The sequence below is a fragment of the Manis pentadactyla genome, chromosome 7 (assembly GCF_030020395.1).
Source record: "Manis pentadactyla isolate mManPen7 chromosome 7, mManPen7.hap1, whole genome shotgun sequence".
NCBI lineage: Eukaryota > Metazoa > Chordata > Mammalia > Pholidota > Manidae > Manis > Manis pentadactyla.
The window spans coordinates 54,037,673-54,061,711 of NC_080025.1; the positions used below are offsets into that span (position 1 = coordinate 54,037,673).

Here is a 24,039-nt window from a genome sequence, read left to right on the forward strand (position 1 = left end):
GCTGCAACAACCAGGGTCCCTGTGGTCAGAGGGAATTATGGAAAGGGCAGTTCATTATTTCCTGTGGTCCAGACGTAGTTGTTTACCTCCCAATGGCCCAGCGATTCTGAGGAGCTTGATTTTTGCTTTGAAATAGATTGCTACTAAGTCTCAGTTACCAGTGCAAATGTATATGAAATGTATGGCCAATAGGAAGCAGAAGAGAATCTGCATTTCATTATACATGACTTGGGAATGAAGCCTGTGTTTATGGCCCAGTGGAGGAGGGCATGCACACTCAACCTCCCTTTGAAGCCTGCATTAGCCCCATTCCCAGCTTGTCTTTATTGTTAAGAGTCCAGGGGTCCTGCCAGGAAGTGGGAGAGGGGTGACTTAAAGGCATAAATCCAGAGAGCTTACTGTAAAGGTTTTCTTTTGGATGCTGTGTATAAAAGAAGTTACAATTGATTGTCTAGCCCTTTATGGTAAGTAGTCTCTCCTTGTCTGTATCTTCTCTTTCTTGCTCCCTTTTTTTCCTTTTCAAACGGCAAGGAATAAAATGGGGAGAAAAACCCTGGGAGCCCCAGTTTTGAAGTAGTATCTGCTCTCAAGCATTTCTCCCAGAGAGCACTTGCATTAGGAAGCCATCACTATAGTAACCTGAAGCTCTGGGCGCCCATGTTGCTAGGCAATGGGATGCTGTGGACTTAAGTGAACACTCAAACCTGCTAAAATCAATAGGGCTGGCTTCTAGCCCTGTTACAGGACAGCAGTTTATTATTTTATTTATTTTTGTGAAAATAAAGAAAAGCAGTGGCTCCTGAGGGAGTAAATACAATGCTTTCTGGTGAGGAATGTGGGGAGGATTGAGAATGTGATTGAAAGACATAAGGGAAGAGGCTGTAAAATGAAAAAGGGAAAGCCTAATAAACAAGTGACCAAAAAAAGAAAGAAAGAAAGGCAACCTTTGTTAATAAAAGAGAGTATTGGAAAGGAGTGAAAGCCAAAGAAAGGCCAGCCTCATAAAGCAAATGAGAAAATGGAATTCTTTCAAAGGAAAAAGTAAGGGTATCGAAGGTGACTTAAAAGTGTGCATGCCAGTGTATGGAGCTGTTCATTTCATCGAACACCAGAGTGTACCTTAAGTCCTTAAACATACTGCAACACTGAAAAACTGATACAATTAAGACAAAGGGAATAGGGAAGCAGGGTTGGGGCTCACCACTCCCTCTTTGTCTTTTTTCCTATGTAAAAGACACTGTAACTACAAAATTAAAGAAACTGTATATCACTCCCAATATCATCATCCCCCCAAATATTTTCCGTTATACCTTTTACATGCATGTATGTTTCCACCCAGTTGAGGTCAGAGTCACACGCACTTCTGGCATTGCTCTGTGTTTATGAGCATCATTCCATTCTCTCCACAGGGCTGGGTAGCTTCCATTATTGCCGGTTAGAGTGGTTGCATACTGTTAGATCTCGCTGACATGCCCTAATTGATTACACTGTCCCCCTAATGTTTTATTTTTCTTAATCATTAATAAAGCACATGTGTGTTATGAATCATGCAAAGCATTGGGGATCAGAGGTCAACAAGATCAAATTGCTACTCCTAGGAATGTTACAGTTAAGTAGGGCAGCTTGACCAGTGAAGAAAAATTACCAAATAGTGAGATGAATCACACTGCTGATGGTTTTCTTATGCAATAAAGGAGCTATTTATGTGGTCTAGTGAAGCAATTTTCTTTTAATATTACTTGGTTCAAATACCTTTTCGGTTCTGTTATTCTAATTTTGATATTTTTTGTCATTGTTACAGCAGTAAATTATTTTAATATTCACATCTTTCTGGTTTTTTACTCTTTTCCTATGATTTCAAAATTGATGTATTTCTCATTTTTCCACAGATTTGGTAAATTATGCTGTATAGTCACTTTTTTTCCTCCGCTAGTTGATCTTGTAGAGTTGCCATTTTATTTTTGGAAGGTATTAAATGTTTGGGATGCAAAAAAGCTAATGTGATTGCTTCTCAGTTCACCTAACAGAACTGATCCAAGAGATCTTCAAAGCATATTGTTTCCCTTGGGGAAATGGCCAGTTAGGGAGCATTCTGGACTCCTCTGTGTCTTTCCATCTGTGTTCTCCACACCAGTGGCATACTGCTTGAGGTCTCATTGCTTTGGCTCACAGTCAAGTGTGTGTTTTATGCCTGTGTGCTGAATGCTGCAAAAGCATGAGCTTTAAAAGTAAAACTTGATCTCAAATCCAAGGTTCACCTTAAGTCCCAATTATATCATAAATCCCAGTCTCACTATTTACATACATCACTTTGACCTTAGTCATAACTTTTGATCTTCAGTTCCTTCATCTGTAAAATTAGGAACAACAACTCTAATAATACAATGAAAATTATCTGTGTATAATCACCCACTAGGTTAATGGAACCATCTTAGGCCCTCAGTAAATCATCTTTTCCCCTTCTATCTTGATCTAGAACTACATTCTCCAAAACTATAGTCAGTAACCCTAATGTGGCTTTCTAAATTTAAATTACTTAAAAGTAACTAAAATGATAAACTCACTTTCCCAGTCCCAGTCGTCACAGTGCAGGTAGGTGTTCAGTAGCCCCCGTGAGTCGTCTGTCACATCGGGTGGTACAAAGAGAGCACATCCATCATCTCAGGAGGCTCTGCTTTAGATACAGCTCCCAGCTTCTGGATTTCTGGCATTAGCACCAAGTTTTCTAGCAGTGGCAGTGGTTTGGGTAGTGGAGCAATTTTTAATAGAATTTTTACCTTCTCTGACATGGTAGAGAGGAGCCGTAACACAGTTGTGGGCATATGTGGTAACCGTCCCCTTGGAGGTGGAGGGGCTGCAGTGATGGCTGCTGAAGCAACACAGTCCCTGTCCTGTGTGTCTCATGCAGGTCAGAAAATAAAGCATGTGAGCCTGTCTGTGGCAGGTGGTGAGAAAGGCTGACATCTGCCAAAATTGCAATTTCAAGGCACTTAATGACAGCTAACTAGAATTAATTTGTGTAATTTATAGAAATATAATTAAGATGAGCCTTTCCCTCCTTTTTCCCCCTAGGAAAGAGAATACTGCGCCAGGCCTAGATTGGACATTATCCAGCCACTTCCTGAGACTTGTGAAGAAATCTCTTCTGATGCTCTGACAGTGAGAGGCTTTCAGGAAAATGAATGTAGAGATTATCATTTGGGTGAGAGAGAGATCAAGGATCTGGCTCACGGTATTTTCTGTACTTAGGTTTCTTTCTCCTTCACACAACGAGCAAAACCAGGAATTTAAATTGAGGTGCTGAGAGAATATCTGGGCTGTGTTGATGGTACCAGGGCCCAGATGGATTGTAGAACCTGTTTGACCACCCACAGCAGATGGGAGGGGTAGAGATGGGGCCAGGACCCAGGTGAATAGGCCCCATGGTCTTTGTTCTTTTGTCCTGTTTAACATGGCACTTAACTTACATTGCGGTCAGGCAGGATGGTTCTCTTGTTGCCATATCACTCCCGACTTTGTGTCCCTAGAACGTATGCTCAGGAGCAGCAGAGAAGTTTGTCTTTGTGTTTGTGACCAAACGCTCTAGAGCCTGGTGGAGTGCCTGGCATACACTTTCATATATTTGTTGCATAGATGAATGAATACACTTAGTCACTGCTCAGAAATAAAGGGTGAACATAATTTAGTCATCCCAGGGGCATCTCTGCTTGGGTGCCATCATATCCTTGTAAAATATATTGATAAAAATAGAAGAGCTTAAGCTATTTATAGAAAGTTTCTTGCTTTAAAAACAATTGGCATTTTTTCAGAATATCTTTAGTTCTCATTTTGGCCAAAGGAGATGAAAAATACTCTATATGTGTTTGCACTTTCTTCTATGAAGCTCCTAATCAGTTGAGAAATGTGAGAGTATATGCTGGACTTGGCAAAAAGCAAATGTGATTCACAACTGAAAGCGTCCAATCTTGGTATTTTGCTCAGAGCAGACTCTGCTGCACACTTAGAAGCCTTCCAGATCAGGTTGTGTAATTAGATTTTGCAGGAAACCCTCACGATTGGCATTGTTTACAACATGCTGAAATGATAGATTATGTCCCCAGGGCTGGGGGCATCTGTCATTTATGCTTTAAATGGCCTTGACCTTGATGAGGAAGAAACATTCATCGGCAACTGTGGGGTGTAATTGTTCTGTAAAAATAGAACAGTGCTGTAAATGGCCATAAATAAAGTGTATATACAATAGATGAATTCTAATATGCACGAGACATGGAGAATTTTGATCACCATCTTTCAGCTGAGGTCAGAATGCTAACGGATTAAACATGGAATTGTAAAACCTACCTTATGTTAAAAAATTTTTTTGGTATTCTCTCTGTTTCTTCGTCCTTCCCCTCCTTTTTTCTTTCAAATAATTTTGCATGTAAATATTTTTAAAAGCACTAAAATATATTCCATCATTCTCTACTCTGTTTCCCACTACTACCTTCACACAGAGCCAAACCCTTGCTCCCAAGGTAGGTGAGTTTTCTGTTCCTGCTGAAATTGGGTAGACTGACCAAGTCCCTTGAAGCCACTGCCAAGGTTTCTGCTGTTGAGTCACCCAGGGTATTCCTGTCCTCTCTCCCCTACAGAGTACTCTGAAGGGGAATCACTATTTTACATCGTGAGTCCAAGAGATGTTGTAGTAGCCAAGGAACGAGACCAAGACGACCACATTGACTGGCTTCTTGAAAAGAAGAAATATGAAGTAGCTTGATTTTACTTTTTTGAAAGTATTGGCATTTCTGTAACAGAGAGGATAGAAGGTTTTGTAATAAGTCTTTCATGTAGGTGAATTAGAATACTCTAAGTGAAAAATATATAGGACACTAATAACTTTCCAATACTCTTTCCAGAAATTAGAAGGAAAAGAGCTTGTAAAGAAGTTAACTGGCTGTACCAGTCAGTGTAGGGGAGGTAGTGGTGGAGAGAGGGAATGGGTTAGATGTTTTCAAGTGTTTGTCAAGTTATATGTTTATTAAGTGTTTATTTTGTGGTTTTACAAGGAAAATAAAATACAGCTAGTATTTCAGAATTGTCTGTTTGGATATTTTAGTGAAGTCATTCATTTTTGTGCTGTATCATATGTAAAAGTAAAGCTGGCAAATTAATACTCACTTAGGATGGTTGGAAGTATCCATTCAGATAGAATGATGATGTCCACTTCACTGAGTCTTGGTTTAGACTAATTTGAGCAGATAATGTCCCATCATGACTTTTTTTTTAAATAATGCATTTTTAACTTGAATAGCTAGAAAGACATTGTGTTGGTTTAGTTAGAGAAACACTGTTGATGGGCTTATATACTAATCAACCAAAAACAAATAAAAAATAGTCCACTTATTTATTGCTTATGTTTGTAACTGCTTAAAAGGATTTGGGGGAAAAATGTTTTGAATCTTATAAACTATTTAGAGTCCAGATATTGATACCAAGTTCATATCCCAGTTATTACCATATTGCTTTATATCCAGTAGTTTTTTAAAGAAATCATGTTACATTTTACATTTAACACATTTGTGTTAAAGTAATAATTATAAACTATAACTATAAAGTAATAATTATAAAAGTAAAAATTGTGAAATAACAGTAACATCAGAGATTTTCAAAATCTTAATTGTAGATATACCTAAACATATGCATAGTTTACTTTTTTAACATTTCATAAAAGAAAAGTGCCCCTTTGTCAACATACGTCTCCCAGATTTGGAATGACAGATGAATACCTTTGTTTCAACCCAGGAGATTTTGTTCTATATTGGCTTGTGTCTGATATGTGATTTCAGTATCCTAATGTGGGAATGAATTCAAGTGGAAATAAGAGAAGTCTTCATTTTGGTTGACTGCTTTTGTTTGAGTTTGAATGCAGTGAGACTCATTCAACCATAACATTAAAAATTCCTGGACTTCAAGCAAAAGCCATGGGAAAACGGGGCTTTGTTTATGTAATCCAAAACTTTGAAACATCATAAATACAGTGTTTATCTTTCTTTAACTCAGTATCTCTCTTTCCCACTCTCTCCCCTTTTCCCTCCCCCCTTCCTACTCCTCTGTCATGCTTATGTGAATGCAGGAAGCTTTGATGGCTGCTGAGATCAGCCAAAAGAACATAAAAAGACATAAGATTCTGGTAAGTGTGTGCTTGTATTATTTGAAACAGAACTTCACCTTTCAGGAAGTTATAATGAGACTGAAAGTGATGTGTAAAGAACAGATAGATGCTTCCTAACTTTTGAGAATTTTTTTTCAAACTTGGCTCTTCAGCCCCAAGGTCAGATATTTCATTTTATTAAATCAGTTTCTGCTTGTAAACAGGAGACTTACCACCTGTTAGGTGGTAGTTTTAGATAATTTGGAAACTGGATTTGTGAAATACACTTCAAATACAAAGCTGTCCAGTTTAAAGAAGTTTCTTTAAACTTTAGGTAAAACCACATTATCACAAAATTTACCAAGAGTGGTTTCAAAGCACTACATTGTCTAAATGTCCATAGTGTCTCCATGATTACAGACCCAATGGATTTTGTTATGGATACTAATCTAGGACACCAAATATTTTTATTACATTTTGGACTCAAAAAAATATAGTGACTGAAAGTCCTTTTTCTTTTTTTTGCTGACTTTGCTAACTATGATAGTGACTCCTTATCCTGTGTGTGAAGGGTCTTCACATCAATGAGCCCAGGACCATTGCTTACAGATGAAAACTGGACAATTAGTCTTTGATGGCTGTTTGGGTTTCAGCACAAATCCCTTCTGCCTATACTTTCCCCACCTTAAACTTCTCTGTAAAACCCTACACAAAAGACTATTTCTCAAAGAGTGTACAAGCAAAATAATTCAAGAACTAAAAGATGGAGAGAGAGCCAGAACATTTTTGTTTCCTTCAAAATTGTAAGGGATAAGCAAGAATCATCTAGAAATGGAGCAGAAGTTATCCAGCCAACTGAATAGTGTATGGGACAGTGCAGAGAAGTGAAACCAACTGCTTGGCCCGCTTGGTTATATGGGACACTTGAGGCATTTATACACAGGAAGCAAGAGCCAGATCCTGAAGGGCCAGGAGTAATTTGGAGCCTGGTTCTAGCTTAGAACCTCTAGGAGATGGTTTAAGCTCTCAGTGTCACGTCAGATTTGCTTGTTAGAAAGGTTCTCTGATGGAGGTGGGGGCCAGAGGGAGGCCAGTAGAGATGGGAATCAATTAGATATGATTCCCTTCTTCGTGTGGAGGTGGAAGGGATGTGACCTGCCGTCAGTAGGCATGGCAAGGGGAAGGTGGATGGAAGATTCGGTCAGCTGGGTATGGTGACCTCCAGGATATGGTGACTGGCTCTGTGTGCACAGGTGAGTGAGAGTGAGAAGTCTAGGCTGTGGGCTTGGGCTGAGCCTCTGGTAGATGGCGTTCCATCCACTGAGAGAGAAAGAGAGAGAGAGAGGAAGAGCAGGATCAGGGGAGAAAATTAATTCTGGTTTCAACACATTGAGCTTTGGCCACCTGTGGACATCCTAGTAGAGCCCAGGAAAGAGGTCTAGACTCAGAAATACATTCAGCAGAGTCCTCAGCAAACAAGAGTTAGTGGAATCTGTGAGTGGGACCAGTCCACACTGGGCAAGTGTCCAGTGTCAGAGAACAGAGGACCATGAGTGGAACCACTGGGAATGCTGGCATTCAAGGGATGATGCCTACAAAACGTTTGAAACAGCCAGAGGAAGGTTGTGTTATTGGAGCTGAGACAGGACAACATTCCAGGGTAAAGAAGTTGAATGCTTAAGTAGCTGAGGTAAGCCATTCAAAGTACAAGCTCAGCTGGTCAGTTGCACATTGTGCTTCGCACTATGTCAACATGCTATCGGGAGTGAAAAGTAAATAAGAGGTTCTGAAATAGAGTTGAATGTAGACTGTTAGGTTAGCTGAGAAGTGGAAAAGAGTGAAGACTGACTGGAGGCTGTGACATGAGAAGGTCGCCAGTGATGGTGGTATTTTGTATAAGGGAGACACTTACCGTGCTTATGCTAAGTGAAAAGATGGAAAATCAGGTTGAAATTAAAGGAGTGCAGAGAGAGGATGAGTGGCAGAATAAGCTCCACAATCGGGAGGGGACACGGTAGGAGGAGAGAGGTTGGAGGAATTGGCCCTGCAGAGAAGACATCTCTTCTCTGAACCTAGACAGAAAAACTCCCCATTGATAATGTGGTAAGTGTTCTGTTTTCAGAGAAATAGAGTTAGGTACCCTTTCTTCATTACGTAGTTCCTGTAGATCTGAAATATGATCTCCTACACAGTAGTCATCACTGCTCAGAAACTTGAGACTCAGTTTTTTGGTTGTTCCAGTTAATTACAAAACCCCTTCATTTCATTTTCCTTAGGATATTGGCTTGGCGTATATAAACCACCTGGTGGAGAAGGGAGAGTACGACGCTGCAGCACGGTAGTAATGACATTTTCACAATTGTCTGTTAATACACATGAATTGAACAAGGTTAACAATAAAAATAATCCATTCTGTGCAGTTGACAAAACTTTTTTTAACATCTAACAGGTAATTTTTTAACCACAGAAAGGATTGATATTTTATTTGCCTAGCTGCCATCTCATTTTCACCAAAAGAGAAATGTTTTTTTCATTAATTAATGAGAAATGTGTCAAAAGTCATGAAGAATCTAAAATGTTATCTTTTTCATAAGCTGACAATTTAGCCTGCCACAGTTTCCTGGGTGCTGGTGGAAGAAATGAGACTCCCAGGTCAGAGATGCAGGATTATCTGTCTCAGCAATAGTAGGAGCCAGAGTATCTGCACTTGCACCAGATCCCACAGCAGAGCATAGGGGACCCTGTGACCCTGCACCTTCAGCAGGTCACATTGCAGGAGAGGGACACTGAGCATAGCATATCTGACTCTTTCATAATGGGCAGTGAGCCTATCTTCCCTTGGCTTCAGAGGAGAATGTTATTTTTATTACACTGGATGGGAAACAAACCTGCTGTTTGCTCTGGAGAGAGACATTATCTGTGTCCTCTAATTGCCATGGCTGTTCACTCTACGTGCATCCTTGAGAAGGTAGTCCAAATAAAGGCAGTGCCTCTGCTCACAGTTCAAGGAGAATTGTCGCCCAACAAGAGGGTGGCAGTTAAATGGCTGTAATCAGACCCCAGCCTCCTGTTTCACAAGGGTCTGTGTTGAACAAGACCATACGTGGTTCACAGTGGTCGAGTGGGTCTGTGTGAGTGGCTCCCTGGAGTTGTGTGTGCCTATCTGCAGGACTGTGTGGCAGCCTGGGAAGACAGCCGTCAGGCCTACTTCTATTCCCCTGAGATTTAGGGACACCTGTTTCTTTGCTGTGTAAATTAACTAGCCCTTTATTCATATATAAACACTTCTCCAGATTTATATGTTATGATAGGATTTTAATTTTCTAAAGTCTGACTGTATGCCATTGTTTAAAGCCATTCCAGAAGTAGTTTAAATTGGCAGTTTTTGTGTGTGAGGGCATTTCTTTAACACAAGAAAGGCCCCAAACCAGCAGTAGTGTTCATCTGGTAAGCAGGGAAGTCAGACAGGAAAAATACTGGGAAAAACCTTAATTGTAGTCTTCTGAAAGGGTTTCATCTTTATTTGTATTTTGGGTAAATTCTCATGACTTCCATCAACCTTGTATCAGCCATTAATGTCTAATACCTTTATGTTCACTGGCACTTGAGATACAACTGTCAGAACTCTGGGATGACAGGTTATCTAAACCACTAGGGGAGATGTCTACTTATTCTGTTTATTTTCTTATTTATACTCTCTTTCCTCCTGGGATATTTTTACTGCCAGCAAATGCCAGAAAATTCTTGGGAAAAATGCAGCACTCTGGGAATATGAAGTTTATAAATTTAAAGAAATTGGACAGCTTAAGGTACGCATAGCTTTATTTTAGCTTTATTGTTAACTTTTCATTTTTGTAATATATTACTATTGAGATGGAAATAAAATTAAGACAACAGTAATCAGTTCTTTATTGGGATGTATTATCTCAACCAGAAAAACAATATCGAACTTTCAGAAATTGGTTTCAGAATATAAATTTGGTTTGTATTTTATGTGTATAAAATATTTGCATAAAATATAATATATTACATTTATGATGTATTCACTTTCCTGTCTCCCTCCAATTCTTTCTGTATTCAGCTGAAGTTTTCATGTTTTTTTAAATGAATGTGGAAAACAGGTGTAGTCTCATCCAGTAGATTATTAAATGTAACGCTTTTTTCAGATGTACTGAAGAATTAGTACACTTTTCAGATGGAAAAGTTCAACCATGTAGTTCTAACAAGTATTTTTGATATTTCACTTTTTTTAGCTTTTCACTTAGGGCACAATATCCAGGCCAATCAATGAAGTATTTCCTGTATTGGAAGCATTTTCTAAACCTTCTGGTAATTGTGAGTCTTTTCAGTGCTCTCTTGGGAGTTTTGACTATGCTTTTAAAATTTCCAGTTACTCAGCTGGCCAGCCCTGTGACCTTCCATGCTTGCCCCCTAAATGTTACCCTTCTCCGAGAGGCCCCCAACAGATGCCTCCCATCCTGTTTATTAGCTGCTCCTGGAGGGTCTTACCCAGTCCTATGGCCATGTTCACCTGGTGGCTCCATTACCTAGACGTCTCTTTAAATTCCACATCTATGCTGGAAGTGTGTGATGGCCATTTTTCCTTGTATGTACTGCTGATAGTGATCATTCAAAATAATGGGAATTCATTTCTTTTGTAAATCTTGTCCTCCTTTCAGTCTGTGCTGTGGCATCACAGTATTTGTATCCCTCATGCTTAAGAGCTCACAGCCACTGTCGCTGAGAACATCTGACTCACCTCCTTGTTCTGTTTAACTCCAGTTTTTGTCAGTCTTCCCTTGGCAGTACCAGTTAGTTGAGCCTCTCCTTCCCTTTGGGGCAACTGCCTTAACTCTTGCTTGAGTTACATGTGATAGCTCTCTACAACCCTAAGCCAGAGTTAAATGTTTAAAAAATAAATATGCTATTCTCATGTCCCTCCTGCTCAAAGTATAAAATCCCAGTTCCTTCCATGACCCCACCTCACCTTCCTCCCCAACTTTATCGTGCTTCCATGACCCATCTCCAAGCCAATCTGACCTCCCTGATCGCAGAGTATGCATTCATGGCTCCATGTCTTTGCTCATGCTGTTCCTTCTGCCAGGGTGCCCTTCCCACTCTTTTCTTACCCAGTAGACCCCCGGCATCTGCTGTTTCTGCTTCAGTACACAACGCTCACTTCTGCTCACCCAGCACCATGTTAACCCCTCCTTGTAAGCAGTATTGCAATTGGCCATTTAGATGTCTGCACATCTTCGCTCAGAGGCTCCAGGCAACTTGGGATGGTGACTCTAGCTCTGTACCCTCAGCACAAAGCATGGTGATCAGTGTGTAGTATACTGCAGGGCCCTTGGACAGTGTCTGGAAATTCAACACTTAACCCAGCACTGAAATAGCTAAAGAGCACAAGGTGTATTTTCCCTTCATTTCAAACAATGATTATGTGTTTTTAAATGTTGATATATTCCATTTTAAGGAAAAAAAGATGACTAGATGACTAGATGATGAAAGATTCCTTGATTGCTTAAGAAGTTGATTTTTATCATCTCTGTGACATTCTCCCTCCTATTATTGAGATTGTCATTAATTCATCAGGAAGATCAGAAAGATACATGTTAATTTAACTGACAGTTCTTTTATTATACATTCATACATTTATATACTTCATATATAGTTTTGAAAATATACTGTAATGTGTTATAAGAAGGCAGAGGATTTTTTAATCTTTTCGTAAAAATTTTCTAAAGTACACTGCTGCCTTAAATCTTAAAAGTAAAAATAGACACAATGTCCCTGCCTTACAATCACTTGACTCACAGTTTTTTGACCTTACAGTGGTGTGCAAGTGGTACACATTCAGTAGAAACTGTTAAATTGTGAATTTGCATCTTTTCCTGGATATGAGGTGCATTCCTCCCTGGTGATGCCAGGTGGGGCAGAGAGCAAAGCTCCAAGTCAGCCCTGCTATCGCCACGGTCAACAGCTGATGACCCTCACAGCCGTCCCAGACCCACACAGCCATGCTGGTTTTCACCTCCAGCACAGTATTCAGTGAATTACATGAGATATCAATGCTTCATTATAAAAAAGTCTTTGTGTTAGATGATTTTTCTCTAGTTGTAGGCTAATGTAAGGGTGCCAATCATGTTTAAGGTAGGCGAGGCTAACGGTTAGGTTAGGTGTATTAAATGCATTTTCAACTTGCATTATTTTCAGCGTAAGATGGGTTTATTGGGATGTAACCCCATATAAGTTGGTGAAGGTAAGTACTTTTATTCTTCTGCTTAATGGGAGTACAGTTTTGTGTTGCTCCTTCTTAAGGGATATTTTTTTCCCTTTATCTTCTTTAGGCTATTAGTCCTTATTTGCCACGAGGGGATCCAGTTCTGAAACCACTCATCTATGAAATGATCTTACATGAATTTTTGGAGAGTGATTATGAGGTATGACATACTGATATGATCATATTTACTTACGCCCAGTGGGAAACATTCAGAAATCGAGAAAAATAGTACAGTGGAGCAACTAGGTTAAAGGAAGCTGATTTGCCATTTGTGTAAGCTGGATGAAACTGAGGTAGGTAAGCTCTGATAACAGCTAATGTTGATACAGACAGTGAGAATCTCTCACCCATGTACATTTTGAAGAATTTCTTAATTTCTTTATAATTTCCTAAAGCTAATTCCTTTTTCTACTTGAAAGAACTACAGAAAAAGGATTAAGTGCCATTTGGAGGATTTCATAAATGGACTAGCACCTGCTGATGCTTACACTACCCCTGAAGAATTCAGAACTTTCCAAAGCATGAAACTCAAAACTAAGTTTGCCAAAGGAGAATTAAAGAGAAATTAGGGAGCAGGAGTGGGGAAGGGGATTGGGAATGATCTGTTTGCTTATTGATTAAGGAGAAAGGCAGTACTTCAACTGCTTATCTCCTATGTGCTCTGCAATTTTATACACACATTGCAAATTTATACTCCTAACATCACTATAAATAGTAACAGGCAGTTTTATAGATGAGGAAGCTAAAGATGAAAGAAATAACATGTCCAAGGACGTACATGTAAAAAATAGGCATGCCTAGATTTGAATTTAAATTTGGTGTTTCCATGCAGCCAAAATGGACTATAATTTTTTAAATTTGTTTATTTAAAACACATTTATTCATAAAATATCTGGTTAGTGCCTACTATGTTGCAGGAATGTGTTAGGCGTTAGCATGCAAACATAAATGAAATGATGTACATTCAGTGCTGGCTCATAGTCTAAGTCAGATGCAAGCATGTAAACCAGTGATTCTCAACAGGAGCTGCTTCTGCCCCACCCCCCTCCCCCAGGGGATATTTGGCAGTGTCTGGAGACATTTCTGGTTGTCATGGCAGGGGTATTTAGTGGGTGGAGGGCAGGGATGCCACTAAGCATCCTACAGCACAGGACAGCCCCCCATGACAATGGGTTATCTGTCCTCAAATGTCAACAGTACTGAGGTTGAGAAGCCCTGATATAAACAGATAAATTACCATATAGTAAGCTGGGTGCTCTAATAAAGCTGTCAACAAAGTACTATGGCTATGACTCAGGTTTCTCCCCGTCTGACCAGAGGAAGAGATGAGATTTCTGGTGGGCAGATTCTAGACAAGCCTGGGAAGTTCTTCTTTAGAGCTGTCACTGGTGCTGAAAGAATCCGTAAACCAGGAGGCGCTGGACTGTGGGCTGCTGCTCTCCAGTGTCTGCCCAACCTTCATCGTCTTTCAGTGGCGTTGTCTTTATCCTCCCTTACAAAATTCAGGGGTCTAATCCAGTAATAAGTTTTCATTTTGGTGCCTTACAGTATGCTACAAGTTGTCGCTGCCTTCTTACATTCTGGTGTTTGGTTTGAAAGCTAAGGAAGATTTTATTTGCAACTTTCATCTTTCCCATAAGATTGTGAAGTGGCTTGCGCAAAAGTTAATATATAGGAACAGGGGCAAGCAGATTAGAGATGGAATAAGCGAAGGAATTCCTATGTTCTGAGTGCCTACTCAGTACTAAACACATTGTTAAAATGTTTTTTAAGCAATAATTAAGTTTAAAAAGGTAATAAGGCACCACTACATTTTAATTCTGAGATGATTTTTAGATCTTAAAATATAAAGCAGCCATTAAAATAGTGATGCTTTACCCTGATCCCAACAACACTATAAACAATAATGTCAATTGTATGGATGTGTTGGTCAGTTACTGCCAACTAGGTGTCCCCAGACACTTAAGAGCCAAGCATCCTGATGTATGCGTGACCTATGTGGTTTTTTACTTTTATAAGCCTGTATGTAATACCATCATAGGAAGGGATTAAGTGCTTTGGCATAAATTAAACTTGAGCAAAGTACTTCTTTAATAATTGTGCATACCAATGGAGGCAGCATTTCCTCATCTTACTAGCATGTATTATAATGTAATCCAATCTTCACTAGCTGCATGGATTTTTCCCTTCCTAGATCTGTACAGAAGAGCTTATGGTAATAATTTCTGTCATTTATGTTAGGTACTAACTGATGTAGGCTAGAGGAATGATTTCTATTAATTTCCTATTAAACATATCTTTACTTAGAACCTACCATGGTCTAGAGTACTCATTTGAATCCAATAGAAATAAAAAAACACAGTCCTACTCTCCTGTGGCATTACAGGCTTGAGACCACATTAATAAGCTTTAAGCAACTAAAAAATAAGTAAGACAGAGAGGGCTATGTGTTCCAAAAGAGATCTAATGACAGGCTGTTGTTGGCCATAGTTATTAGAAGGTTGCTTCAGTGAATAAAGAGTTGTAGTAGACTTCTGTTTCTTTCCACTGTGTACTGAGTACACACACCATCTGTCATAAATGTTCCATCTTTTTACATCTTCCCAAAAGAAAGAGAATTATGAGTGTTCTGTGTAAATGATGGGAAGGTATGAACTTTATTTAGGAATCCTGAAGCTTAGTACACTTGTTCCCTTTTTAAAAAAATTAATTTACCCATAAAAAAGCAATTTTATAATTTTTATGATTCTGTTCTTTCAGATTCATCTATTTTTCAAGAAACTTTTAAATCCTGTAGCATTCAAGTTGTCCTACTGATTCATATCCAGAAGACTTGACTGACACTAAAAGAAATAAGCATGACTTAAATTTAGAGTTTGTCCCTGAATGTTTAGGGAATCTACCTCATCAGTACTATTAACGTTATAAGTAATTTGTTTTCATTGTCATAAGCTAAAAAATAATCCATATATTAGCTTCCATCATTCCCAGTTTTGTGTTTAAATTTGAAATAAATTGTCCCATCATTGATCAGACACCAGTGTTCTATAGCAACACTTTGATCACATACTATATGGATGAAAATTTGATACTGCTAAAGAGCATTAAAAGTCAGATTAGAGAAAGCAATACCTGTCCTTCTCTGGAATATTGATGTCTCAGTTTTCTTCCTAAAAACATCACAGGTTGCAGCATTTTCTTGGAGGTAATGATGCTTCCTGATTTATATGTATGGAGTGTCTACTGAAATGCATATAGCTTTGCCTTTAATTCACAGCCTAGCAGAATTATTTTAAAATAATTAAACTTTGCTTCAAAATATTAATAACAAATGTGTAAGCCTGTTAAAAGTAGGATGACCCTATGGCATTTCATTCAGTGAATACTTTTTAACCTTTTACTTACTATGACGGTCTCAGAGGGTTCTCTAATTTTGCCCACTTGATCAATCAGCAGCTCCCAGATAATTGTGTCCTCCAATTAATAATAAAGGCCACGTGGTTAATTTCATAATATGTCTTTGCACATTTATTCAAGGGCTTACAAAGCCAAATAAGTAGAGAAAAGCATAACATGAAATGTAATAAATGTTTATTTCAGTTTATGTTGGAGTCACTGAGTTTTTATTGCACAATATGACCCTGGTCGTTTTGTCTTATATTGTGTTAGAAGCTGGCAGTATTGTAAGACTGTTGCATGGATGGGGAAAAGAGAAAATGGAACCAAGCTTTCTTCTTTCCCTGAACACTATTAATTCCTGGTCTTAGGGCAGTGGAGAGCTTCTAGTATTTGGGTGGAAATCTTTTCAGACTTTTTATCTTATAAATTTCAGTCTTAACAGAAACTTGGCCAAAATATCATTTTGGTTCAGAGAACATTTTAATGTTCTGGTTCAGTAGTTTTATAAAGTATATCATCTTAATGAAGTCCCCTCCCCTCCCAGATCTCTCAAGTCAAACTGCAATCATGCTCATATGTAGGAAAGTAGCAGTTTGATTGGGAAATGTGTAGCCTGTTGTTCTGGCCTCATGCCATCCTTCCTAGGGGTTACTTTAGTAGAAAGTGAATAGGACTTTGATGAAGGCTATATTCCTAATTTTTTGTGATTTTATTCTTAACCAAATCCTGGTGCTTCACAGAAGCAAATCCTACCACACTATTTTCATTTCTAAATATCATTTAAACAAATTCAAAGTAGCTCACTTAAGCATTAGTTGAGTTGCTTAGTATTAATAACAAATGTTTTTTCCAATAATATATACTTATACTTCTATTTGCTGTCTTTTGAATATATCTAAGGCTTTTCCTAAAAGTTCTCAAGGATCAGTAAGTGTAAACTGTTCTACCATACTCTGAGTTACAAACCCAGAAGACTAAAGTTAGGAATTAGGAGGATAAAGTCTACCCAGGATACAGACCAAGAATCAGCCATGAAGGGAAAGAGAATCCACTCAGGGGATCTGGAGTTTCTATCAGACCCACAGAATTTGAGATCCATAGATAGGATGAGAGCTAGGGGATAAAACTTGAGCTAAAGTCCCAAGTCCCCAAATTAAAGGAGGTTTAGAGGTGGGAGTGGAAGGAGAACACCAATGGTAACTTGTCAAAAGTAGGATGCTGGATGATTCTGCCGTGGGAGTGAGCCACTGCGTGTGGTTGTGCTGGCTGTGGGGTGACACTGCATGACCAGAGCACATGGCAGCCCAGACCTGAAGTGCATCAAGGGTGGTGGGAAAGTTGCTGACAGGGATAATATCTATAAAGCTGTTAATGTCCAGATGTTATAGTTAGTCCAGAATGAGGCTAGAGCTAGTCAAACCTAAACTCTGTGCAGTGGTACTTTAGCAAAGGACAAACAGGCTTTCTTACTTGCACATTTCATCAAATAAGAACAGGAGTGAATGGCCCACCTACTTCCAAGAATGGTGGGTGGAGATGAGGGTGCAGTAATTCTCTGCCTCCCCTCACCACCCCCAGAACCCATAGTCTAAAAACTGATGATGTGTTTATGGACCAAGGTTTCGATGATAAAATTATTTTGTCTGTTTACAGGAATACTTTTAGGCAATGTTTAAACTATATGGATTGTTATCTTAAAGAGTGTTCTTCTGTTTGTCTCCTTGGTAGGGTTTTGCCACCCTGATCCGAGAATGGCCCGGAGATCTGTACAACAATTCAGTAATAGTTCAGGCCGTTCGGGATCACCTGAAGAAGGATAGTCAGAACAGGACCTTACTGAAAACGCTAGCAGAATTGTGAGTATAAATTAGTGCTGCTTTTTCCAAATGAATCCATGTGGCAAGTTTTTCACATTTCAGCTCTGGCAAACTCTGAGTAGGACTCTAAGAAGGCAGCCTTTATACCATTGTCCTATATTCTTACCATTTTTCTGTATTTACTCTTAGTAAAAACCTTTCATAGACCTTCAGTGAACAACTAGAAGGTAGACAAAACTGTAAGCTGTACAATTGCAATGTAATCTGTTTCCCAGAGGCGAGGAACCCTGGCCAGCAAGCCCTTGGTACAGACAGTGGCTTGGGAGGGGCCAGGCCTTAGACTACTCGGGTAAATCAGGGTCCCAGGGAGGCTCTGGAGTCTGTCACCCTTGCAAGTCGGTTAATCTCTCAAACCTCAGACACCTCAGCTGTAAGATCACAGGTAACAATTCCTCATGGGATGATTTTAAGGCTTAGTGAGATGTCATAATCAAGAACTGAGTCAGGGCTCAGAAAATAGAAGCTTGGTCAATATTTTTCATACTTACTAGGCCCTTCCAGTGACCAAGGCTTTGTGCTACATGCTTGTGATACAGAGATAGATAGATACACTTGTGCCCTCAAGGAGCTTTGGTCTAGTGAAACAAAAGGCATATTGCAGGTTAATAAGGGACCCACAGTACAATTTAAGTTCATCTGGCTTTCAGGAGCTGGCTTGGGCATTAATGTGGAAAACATTATTTCAGCAGAAAGCACATGTCAGCTTTATACAGCCCCTTACAAAAAAGCTTTTGGAATATATCCCATTTGTCAGCTAAAAACTGCTTATCAGAATCTTTTTTTAATCACCAGAATACGAATTTCTTTATTCTGGATCATAATTTGTCTGCTCTATGGATTTGTATTTTAAAAGTCTGATATTTTTACAAGAGAAAAATTGTATTACATATTGTAAATTTTATGAAATTTTGGTGGGATGGGAAGCAAAAGAGTTCTGAGAAAGAAATCCTTAGTTAAATACCAAGAATTGTTTTCTATATAAAGTGAACTGTCACTCTAAACAAGTTTTTTTCAGTTTTTAATATTGTAAAACATGATTTGTATGTGCATATGTGTGTGTTTAATTAGAAATGTTGGTGAACATTAATGTAAACATTTTGTATTACCAGGTACACCTATGACAAAAACTACGGTAATGCGCTGGAAATATACTTAACACTAAGACATAAGGATGTTTTCCAGTTGATCCACAAGCATAATCTTTTCAGTTCTATCAAGGATAAAATTGTTTTATTAATGGATTTTGATTCTGAGGTAATGTGTTTCTTACTTCAATACCGATTAATTATTTTTACTGTCCCAAATTTTTAGTAATTAGTTATCTATCCAACTACTGGGAGTTATCCAATCACATAAGTTGGCTGTGTGCTGATCATGCTCAAAACACTGTCGTCTCACTAGATGTTACTTCAGTAATTGGCATTTGGGAATCCTTTACTTGAAGTGGTTATTCTGTAATAGCACTCTTAATTTGATGCGGAACTTTCAAAGTTGTGTGTATGAAGTAATTTTTAGTAAAACAGGTCACATAATTCATGCATTATGTATGTATCATGCTATATAGTAGTCTTCACAAAGTTAATTTAAATAGGAGCTAAATCTACTTATTTTTTTCTAAAAGATGCAGTTAGCCCATTTTGCTTTTTTTTATTTAAGAATAATTGATATACAATATTGTATTAGTTTCAGGTGTATAGAATAGTGATTCAATATTTAAATACATTACAAAATGGTCACCGCAGTAAAGCTAGCTACCATCTGTCACTGTACAAAGTTGTTACAATATTATTGACTACATTCCCTATACTGTACATTACGTCCCCATGTCTTATTTACCTTATAACTGGAAAATTGTGCCTCTTAATCCCCTTCACCTATTTTGTCCATCCCTCCACATTCCTTCCTTCTGAAAACCATCAATTTGTTCTCTGTGTCAGTGAGTCTGTATCTGTCTTCTTTTTTAGATTCCATCTATAAGTGAAATAATTTGTCTCTGGCTTATTTCACTTAGCATAATATCCTCTGTATCCATCCATGTTGTCACAAATGTCAAGATTTCATCCTTTCTTATAGCTCAGTAACATTCCTCTGTATATATACACCTTTTTTATCCATTCATCTATTGATGAATATTTGGTGCTTCCATACCTTGGCTATTGTAAATAATGCTGCAATAAGTGTAAGACAGTGGACGTCTTCTAGGATTGGTGCTTTAGCATCCCCTGTATGGGCTGCACGCACCCTTCTGTGGGGCAGCCATGACCGCTGTGGGTGTGCTGGTGGGCAGGGCTGTATCCTGTCCAAGGTGCAGGGCTTTGCAGGGCTCTCAGGAGGGTGCCCCTGGTGTTAGCAGTCTCGAGGGAGGGCTCCAGAATGCTGCCCTCCAGTGCCAGGATCAGCACAGGACAAAATAGCAAAAGTGGCTACTGCCAGTGTCTCAGTTCCCCAGGGAGAGGCCCAGCTGTCTCTCTGGCAGGTACTCCAACATTAGTATGCAGGGCTCCTTCCCCTGTGGTCTGTGTGCTTTTCCATGTGGTGTTTTTGTGCTCATTTCTAGGTCTTGGTCTGTGCATGAACCCTTCAAGAGCGGTGTTCCTTTCCCTACAAGTTCTAGAGTTTTCTTGGATATGTTCCCAGTTGGTTTTCACTGGGGTCTTGTCTCTCTTGTGCAGGATCTAAGGATTAGGAGCTTGACTCTCTCACTCCTCAGGGAAAAGTTCCATGCCTTTGAGATCCCTCCGGGCCATGGAATGCCGTGCCTGGGGTGTGCTTTTTCCCTTTGTGATACTGAATCTCTGCCTCCTACCCATCTCCATGCCTTCCCTCATAGAGGCCCTATTCATCCATTTACTGGGTCCTCTCAGAGGGAAGTACTCCATATACAGTTGTAGACTGCTATGTGCATGGGAGGAGATGAGCCCAGGTCCCCCTAGCCACCACCATGACCTCCCCCTTAGCTTGTTTTTCACACTGAATGAGGCCTAAGGGCCTACAGATCTGAAAAGAATTAGCGCAGTTCCCAGGGAGTTCAGGCACAGAGGTTCTGTTTCTTGGGCAGATGATTAAGAGGATGAGATGCTTATAAAAGGTAATTACATTTCCCCATATCTAGGCTCCCCCTTTCTCCTCTCCACTCCCACCATGTGTCTAGGAGCTTAACATTGCATATGTAGCTGTACAAAAAGATGAAATGAACTGAAAATAACTGCTATTCAAGATTATGAACCAAAGTTAAGCAATCCTGGTTTTGTGATTGAAAGATACCTTAAAGGTAATCTCTTCCAACATCCTCATATTTCAGAGGGGAAAATAATGTTTGAAGTAGTTAGCTAGGTAGTAGCAGAGTCAAGAACAGAACCCTGACATTCTGCATGAGGCTCGTCTGGGCGGCTGTCTTCCCACTGCCTCTTGTTACAAAAACTGCCTAATTTGTGTCTCAGGAATGTAAAAAGTAGCCAGAGCAAATTCTCAAAGTCTGTAAGTTTTATATCATTATGAAACTCCAGGTATCTTATTTTTTTCTGGTTCTCATCCTCTTTTCCACATAAGACCAGCTCCTCACATCTGTGAAATTTATGAGGGACTCAGTGAAGACTGAGGTGGCAGGAAGGAAAGCTCGTCTTGGGGTGCTGGGAACAATAGGTTCTCATAACTGAGAGGCCCATGGGACCATGTGAAGCCATCTGAGTCATCAAGGAGGTTAGAATATGTGTACTCAAGATGTTTTTTTATGTAGTGAGTTTCAGCAAGACACCATTTTAGTAGTATATCAAATTCAGAGGCCTCAGATTGAGGCACATTTTGAAGTGCATTCTTTTACAAATATCTAGGGGCAATCATAAAGCTGAGGGCCTCCTTATATATGGAAAATAAACTGTCCATCTTTAGCTGTGACAACATATACTATATACTGTGTTCAGTGATCTCCTCAATGGCAAATTTCAATGACTGTGGTTATTTATTTTTTTTATTCCAGAAAGCTGTTGACATGCTTTTGGACAATGAAGATAAAATTTCAGTGAGTCTTTTGTTTCTACATGTGTCAGCAGATGACTGCCTGGGACCATTGTAGCCATTAAAGTGGCAAGATGTTGATCAGATGATTTTGCAGCTCTGTTTGTGTCCTTATCACTACATATAAACACTTCCTTTCTCTCTAGATTAAGAAGGTGGTGGAAGAATTGGAAGACAGACCAGAGTTGCAGCATGTGGTAAGCATGGCCATCTTTTGCCCTTTTGATTGCCTAGTGAGGTGAACCCCTTTCAGTACTGGAGCGACCTCTTCTGGGTTACTACTCAGATTGGAAATGTGACCACCGACAGTAGTCTGTAATTATTATTCAGGCACATGCCCTGAATCTAGGCGAGGGATTAGTTACAGCTCAGACTCTTTAACTTTTAACTCACAACTCAATCGTGACTTTTAAAAAGTTAGATTCTTTTTTGTGTCATCAAACTTTGCCTAGGACTAGGCCCCTTCCTTCTGTAGTCACCATTTGATATAATTATGGTACAAATGACAAGACCACACCGTGATGAAAGAACAGAGTCTCATTTTTTTGGTCCCTCGCCCTGACGCTGGCTAATCCCACTTCTCTCATGTGGTTGTGGTGGTGGTGCTGTTAAAACCTGTTGTTCTAGATTTCCTTTGGGGGCTACTTTGATTTTCTGCATTGCTGTCATCATGGAAGTAAAGCAGGGACAGATGTTATCTATTTCCTTTAAAAAATTATACAAGAAAAGGCTTTAGTAGAAATAAGAATCATTCCAGTAGGACTGTAGGTATCAAATATAATGAGCACTCTTCTGTCTCTGCCCACCTCTTTGCACGCAGGAGAGTCTCAGGGAATAGTTTTTTATTCAAAAGTCAGTTTTATGCATTGAAGCTTTTGAAGACTCCAGGATAGGAACGAGAGGTACTTTGTTTTTTAAGTTTTTCTTTTGTTCAGGGGTTGTATGAATGCCATTGCTATATTGTTTGTTCATGGTTGGAAATCTCAAGATTATGTACTTGACCCAAGCAAGGCGCCACTGTGCTGGCCACCTTGGGATTCCTGACCTTCTAAAGCCAGGAGACAGGATGATGGGCAGTAGGTGTCTATGTGGCAGTGTAATTAGTGCATTGGTGAGATGCTGGCAGATCTCGCACTAAATGGCTCATCTTCCCTGTCAGGCCGTGTAATGTCTCTGTAAGTTTGCCTCGGCAGATGTGACAGAGCCTTCCTATCCTGTTTGCTCCTTTAGGAAACAGTACTGTGTGTCTGGCTCACATGCTGACCCCAGTGCCATTGGACTGGCAGGTGCCTCATTAGATGGGTATGGGGTTCTGTCTGCTCTTCCCCCACCTTGCTATAGGGAGATGTGAGCAGTTAACCCAAGGAGTGGTTTTTCAGTGTGCATATTTCATGGTTAGGCCTAGTTAATGACCTTATATAACCATGAATGTCAAACTTCAGCTAATTTATTTGCAACCACAGCTTCTAGGACAGGCGGAAGCTCTGCATTTCTTACAAACCAATCTGGTCAAGGTGTGAATGCACTTTATGTGATTGGTATGAGCAAGTCTTTCTGCCTCCTGTGGATTTTATGGGGTGTGTATTTACATTTAACATAATCTAAACCGTGAACATCAATTTCTAACTTCTGCATAGTATATTGATAGACTTCATCTTGCCTCTGAATAGAAAGTGAATTACTCACTTCCTTTGAGATCCATCAGCTTTTTCAGAAAGCTGCAGAAAGGAATCAGTTTTGAAAACTGATTTTGAACACCTATATTTTTCTTGATTTTTACTTATTATTTTTGTTTTTTGGTGTCCCCTGTGTAGGCAGCATTTCATTGCAAAAATAGGTATCAGTGGATTTAACAAAGAGGAGATACTGAATGTATGAAAATTAATTTAGTTCTTGCTGCTTTAGTTTTTGAGAATATATTCTCATCCCATGATTCTACCCCTTATTATGTAAAAATGAGAATTTTTATGATTTTTTTTATATAAAAGATGAGAATTTTTATCATCTAGGAAGACCATTAATCAATCATTTTATTTCTAACCTGAAGGAGATGACTGCGATGATAATTAACAACTGTTACCATCAACATTTCTGTAGTGCTTGGTATATGCCAGGCATGGATGGTTCTGAATGTTTTACATGTGATAACTCATTCAGTCCTCAACAGCCTAATGAGATTTTTGCAGATGGAGAAACTCGATTACAGAGGTTAGTGACTGCCCGAGGTCACTTGGCACCTGGTAAGTGGTAGCTCCGGGTCACTCAGAGCCATTCTAGAGAGTTTCAGAATCTCCTTGCTCTGCCAAACATATTCTCCTTTCCACTTCTTCACCTAG

At 39.3% G+C, this 24,039-nt stretch overlaps 1 protein-coding gene across 2 annotated transcripts in view; it reads left to right on the forward strand.

Moving 5' to 3' along the window:
- Positions 1-24,039, forward strand: part of VPS41 (VPS41 subunit of HOPS complex) — a 187,448-nt gene that overhangs the window by 134,899 nt on the left and 28,510 nt on the right. For both annotated transcript variants that reach the window (XM_036918927.2, XM_036918929.2), the window contains exons 12-21: positions 3,073-3,202; positions 4,632-4,747; positions 6,113-6,169; positions 8,407-8,468; positions 9,858-9,939; positions 12,481-12,573; positions 17,541-17,668; positions 18,799-18,943; positions 21,666-21,707; positions 21,850-21,900. In XM_036918927.2, the coding sequence (XP_036774822.1) occupies positions 3,073-3,202; positions 4,632-4,747; positions 6,113-6,169; positions 8,407-8,468; positions 9,858-9,939; positions 12,481-12,573; positions 17,541-17,668; positions 18,799-18,943; positions 21,666-21,707; positions 21,850-21,900 (906 nt within the window). The remainder of the gene's footprint in view (positions 1-3,072; positions 3,203-4,631; positions 4,748-6,112; positions 6,170-8,406; positions 8,469-9,857; positions 9,940-12,480; positions 12,574-17,540; positions 17,669-18,798; positions 18,944-21,665; positions 21,708-21,849; positions 21,901-24,039) is intronic.